Raw genomic sequence first — 5,000 nt, 5'->3', positions numbered from 1 at the left:
CCTAATTATTCATTTTGATTATGATGTGATTGTGACAGGGGAAGAGGTTTCAGGTTGGGGGTAAAGAGTCTTTTCTGTCATCACTTTTGAATAAGAAACAATATCAAGGCTATAAAACTTGTCAAAACTCCGCGAATCACAAAAGTATCAGTGAGAAGTTGAGAACACTCGTTTAAACAGTGCATACACTCGAACTTGACTGCACATCACATTTTTTACTTATTGATACTGCTTTTAATCGTAATGTAAAGACCGGTCATCGGGACATAAGCTGTCATGTACAATAAAAGCGCCTGCGCAGCGACAGGAAATACCATTTAACACAAAAAGCCGCCTAGACGGTGGACTTGTGCTCAGGACTTATTTTATTTATTTATTTATTTGAGTGGCGTGTGGACAAATTCTTTCTACGCACACACTATTTTATTTCTTGATAACAATCTTCTGCTAACTATAACACACCGTTGCTATGGAAAACAGAGCGTTGCCATGGAGACACAGGATTCTAACCGTAGAGACGGAGTGCACTATTTTCTTTAGCGGAAGCAATACACTTGTTCAGCAGTTTCGTGTTGCAGCCACAGGCGTATGAGACCTGTAACGAGCAACAGCGCAAAGCCGTGAACTGGTTCTGAATATTTTAAATGGCGTAACAGCTGATGAAAAAGCAGAGACAATTGTAGACGAAAATGAAGAGAGATTTTATCTTAGTTTTTATTTTATACAAAACATTTTCGCCTCGTCTTTTTTCGTCAACAATAATGCGTTAATTATATTTATATATATATATAGCGTTTTTGGACAGTGGTGCAGTTTTGTCATCGTCTCGTCTTAGTCATGAAAACAAAGGTTGGTGACGAACATATTTCGTCTCATCTCATCTCGTCTCGTCTGACAAAATTAAGACTACTCTGAGATGCACTTTCACCTTTTGTGCAGCGGAATATATTTTTTTTGGACAACCTAGTTAAGGCGGTAGGGTTTCCCAGCTTAGGCAGGCTGCCCGAACTGCAAAGTGCTGCGGGAAACCCTGCACACACACACACACACACACACACACAGTTCTAGCACACTTAGGTCACTGTGAGACATGGTTACATACGTGTGTGTGTGTGTGTGTGTGTGTTAGATCCGTTCCACTGGGCGTGGCTCCCTCAGGCCAAAGTGGCGTTCTCTCAGGAGACCAGAGATCTGGTTCTGTCTCGGATCTCTGATATGAACTTCGTACAGGATCTGTGTGAGGATCTCTACGAGCTCTTCAGGGTAAATTCTTATTTAATGTATTTAGTTGAGTGTGTGTTCATTAGAGAGCTGTAACTGATCTGTATGGTGTTCCTCGTGTTGTCTACAGACTGATAAAGGCTTTGATAAAGCCATGTTTGAGAAGCAGATGTCTGTGATGAGAGGACAGGTAAGTGTGTGTTTTACAGAACATGACCTACACTGATGATCATGTGACCCTGACTAAACCCCATGTCATCTGCAGATCCTGAACCTGACCCAGGCCCTGAAGGACGGGAAAAGCCCCCTCCAGCTGGTGCAGATGACTCGTGTGGTGGTGGAGCGTAGTCGAGGTGGAGGGCAGGGTCGGGTGGTGCAGTTAGGAAATGCTTTCACACAGACTTTCCACTGCAAGAGACCGTTCTTCACTTCCTGGTAGTTATGGAACTGTGTGAATCTTTATATGACCTGGAAGCGTGATGTTGGAGACTTGAAGAGCAGCGTAATTTCTGACATGTGAGCAGGAGGTGGAGCAAGTGAGGGGCTCTGTGATGAAGGTCTAATCAGGATGTTGATGTATTTTACCACAATTTTCTAAAGGTTTTTTCAGCAAGACATGGTTTACTACTGGAAAGCTGGGATTGAGAGACCGAGCACTTCTCACTAATGGTTTCTGGGTAATTTGTCCGTTTGGAGCAGTTAAAACTCCTACAGACCTTCCACTGCAAAAATGTCCAACACCATCACTCCTGGTAATAAGGAGGAACCGTTGTGGGGAACAATTATCTTGTGGTGTTTCCAACAAGGACAGTGTGAAGATTTGAGATTTTTTTCCACTTTAGATGTTTCCAGAAGGTCTAAAATCCCCTAAAAATAAGTCTAAAATCCCCCAGTTATAAAAAACTTCTTTTCAGGAAAGAGCTGAAGGTATTTCTTTGGTCCAGATGTCAGTGGCAGTAGGAGGACATAGATGACGGTGTAGACCATAAAAAAAACTGACTGCACAAGGTTCTGCGTATGAGGAACCACTGAGTGAAGATCATTTGGTCGTCTTCTTGTTTCAGCACATTCCTGGTTTGGAATGTAGCTATAGGATCCTCCAGTTAATGGGAACCACTGGATCTCACCTTATATATGTGGGAATTGAGTATGATGGGATAATTAACTTCCTGAAAAGAAGTCCTGATTTAACAGAATTGTCCCTCACTTATTATTGGGTGTTTAAACTTTAGGACTGTGGAACAAATAGAATTTCTAGGTAAAAGGTGGCAGATTTTTGCACTGCGGTGCGAGATGAAGGTTTTTTCTCTTATTCCTGAAGCTTTTTCTTACTGTTTTAGCTCCACATGCTGGACTGGAGATAAAATGGGAATCTCCTTAGTTTTTTTTTTCTTTAAAAAAAAAAACAAGTTTAAGGATGACTTTTTTTTTTTTTTTTTTTAAACTGCCAATTTTTCTATAACTATAAAGTTTATAAATGAGGAATGAAGCATAAATATTGTGAAACTTGAAAAACATTTTGCTTGAATGTAACCTGCAAGTTTACATTTCTCTCCCATTCTCTTGGGCTTCTGGAGTCCGAACAGAGCCATTGGTGGTATTTTGATGAGCTTTGAATGTATTTAATGCCGTTTATGGGAATGTGATGAGTCGAGTGATAAACAGTAATAAATGTCACATGTTTGCATCATGGACTTTACATTCCTGCTGAATGGCTTTTTAAAGAAACCGTACTTTAATTGACAAATCAATCAATAAATGAGTATTAAGTGAAATATAAAACTGTCACACTTTCTTAGTCAATGTTTTAATGTGTTTGGGGAAGAGCCTTGAACAGAAAAACCTTCTAACACTTAACAGAACATCAGAGGCACAGGGGCTTTGGGCAGCTTGATCCTTGTACATAGCAGAACTCGGGAAGCCGTCAACATTTACTTCAACATCTCTGAGCTTTCACCAACCTGAGCTCAATTCTACACCTCAGCTTTTCTCCTTTAAATCTTGCTGCCTGCATCAAACTGATGCTCCAGAATACAAGAAGACCTGGACCTGAGACGCCTGGGACACCTCCGGTGACACAATGCTTAAAAGGTTTTAATCCCTGAAGACTTCACTGACTGCTTGGAGGCCCTTCAGCACAAATGCACACACAATTTAATGAGATAGTGATGTGTTAAATAAATACACAGTGCTCACCCGTGTTAATGCTGACCTGAGAATGCTGATGCTCTGTTCTGTTATGGTCTTCAGGAGCTCTTCATTGGTCTGAGTGTGACACAGGACACATAAGTATCTGCCAAACATTGACCCCACCCCCTCTTCCCCACACAGTCATTAAATATGCATGGTGTAATGACGACTTAAGACACATGACACTCATTCATTCAGTTTAGTGACCAACAACACTATAGGAAATGTTCAGTCTGAACACACGCAGTACACCAGATACACAACACATTCATGAACACTGTACATTCATAACCTCAGGTTTTTTCTGACCCTGAAACGAGTGACCTCACACTTTAATTTACAGAAATCTGAATATAGAATTGGATCCTTTAGATGTGAAATCAGAGGACATCTGCTCCAAATGCTCCATCAGAGACACCATCAACCAGAGCAGGAAAAGAAAGTGGTTATGAAGCCTGAAGCGAGAGGTTCGACTTAGTTTTGCATTAAAGGATAAAGGATCTGCTATAAAACCTATCACCTCTTTTTTATCTGTCCTCCATTAACACCAGACTCCACACCTTATTTACCTGCTCCACCCACTTACCTCCATCATCAGTGGACATACAGCATGTGGTGATGAGCTGGATTTGAACCAGCAACCTCTACACAGAGAGGTAATGACTTTACCACTGGACCACTGAAGCTCACACAGACTTATATGCTGTATAAGTGTGTACAAGTATGTATAAGTGTTTTAAGTAGTGTATACACGTGTATAAGTGTGTATACGTGTTCATCCTCATTCCCAGTGAAAGCACTGAATTAATTCTTTTAATTACAGCATCAGATTTTTATCTTGCTAATGATGAATTACTCAACGCTGTTTGTGGCTCAGTTCGTGGCTCTAATTTTACTGCTCTGTAGCGCCACCAGGTGGACAAACAGAGACTTGAGCTTTTTTACGAGGCAGACCATTTAAAATTTAGAACACAGTTTCCTCTGGAGAGATTAGGACAACCCCTGGTGTGTGTGTGTGTGTGTGTGTGTGTGATGGTAGAACTACAAGCTCTGGTGTCTCAGATGATGCTCATGATGATGTTTCACAGTACAGAACAGATCATCCTGTAAACACAGCACATTAAAGATTACTATAAACTGCTTTATTTACACAGTTTGTACAGAACACTGCAGTCTACAGCCATCAGCTACAAGATTTATGGTTTATTGGAGTTTAGAAATCAAGATACTGACAGTGTAGAACAGACTCAAGTGAAAAGTAAACATTTATGTAAACACGTGTTTTAATCTCTTTCACTTTTATTGTCGATTCTGAATCAGTACCTGAGGTGTGTGTGTGAGATATGTGTGAGAGGGTGTGAGGTGTGTTTGTGTGAAGTGTGTGTGAAGTATGTGAGGTGTGTGTGTGTGTGAGGTGTGTGTGAGAGGGTGTGAGGTGTGTGTGAAGTGTGTTTGTGTGAAGTGTGTGTGAAGTATGTGAGGTGTGTGTGTGTGTGAGGTGTGTGAAGTGTTTGTGTGGTGTGTGTGTGAGGTGTGTATGAAGTGTGTGTGTGTGAGGTGTGTGTGAGAGGGTATGAGGTGTGTGTGTG

At 41.1% G+C, this 5,000-nt stretch overlaps 1 protein-coding gene and 1 long non-coding RNA gene across 2 annotated transcripts in view; one reads left to right on the top strand and one right to left on the bottom strand.

Moving 5' to 3' along the window:
- The window catches only part of pi4k2b (phosphatidylinositol 4-kinase type 2 beta), a 12,322-nt gene extending 9,326 nt beyond the window's left edge, over positions 1-2,996 (top strand). Inside the window, exons 8-10 of the mRNA XM_027156776.2 lie at positions 1,130-1,263; positions 1,352-1,411; positions 1,487-2,996. Coding sequence (XP_027012577.1) covers positions 1,130-1,263; positions 1,352-1,411; positions 1,487-1,660 — 368 coding nt within the window. The 3' untranslated portion in view covers positions 1,661-2,996. The remainder of the gene's footprint in view (positions 1-1,129; positions 1,264-1,351; positions 1,412-1,486) is intronic.
- Positions 2,997-3,012: 16 nt separating this feature from the next.
- Positions 3,013-4,896, bottom strand: LOC113649150. The gene is made up of 2 exons (XR_003442080.2): positions 3,434-4,896; positions 3,013-3,351 (listed from the first exon to the last, which is right to left on the bottom strand). It is a non-coding gene; the product is annotated as an uncharacterized LOC113649150 (long non-coding RNA).
- Positions 4,897-5,000: the final 104 nt, after the last annotated feature.

The sequence above is a fragment of the Tachysurus fulvidraco genome, chromosome 7 (genome assembly GCF_022655615.1).
Source record: "Tachysurus fulvidraco isolate hzauxx_2018 chromosome 7, HZAU_PFXX_2.0, whole genome shotgun sequence".
NCBI lineage: Eukaryota > Metazoa > Chordata > Actinopteri > Siluriformes > Bagridae > Tachysurus > Tachysurus fulvidraco.
The sequence above is the reverse complement of the archived record's forward strand: the minus strand, read 5'-3'. Positions and strand labels throughout refer to the sequence as shown.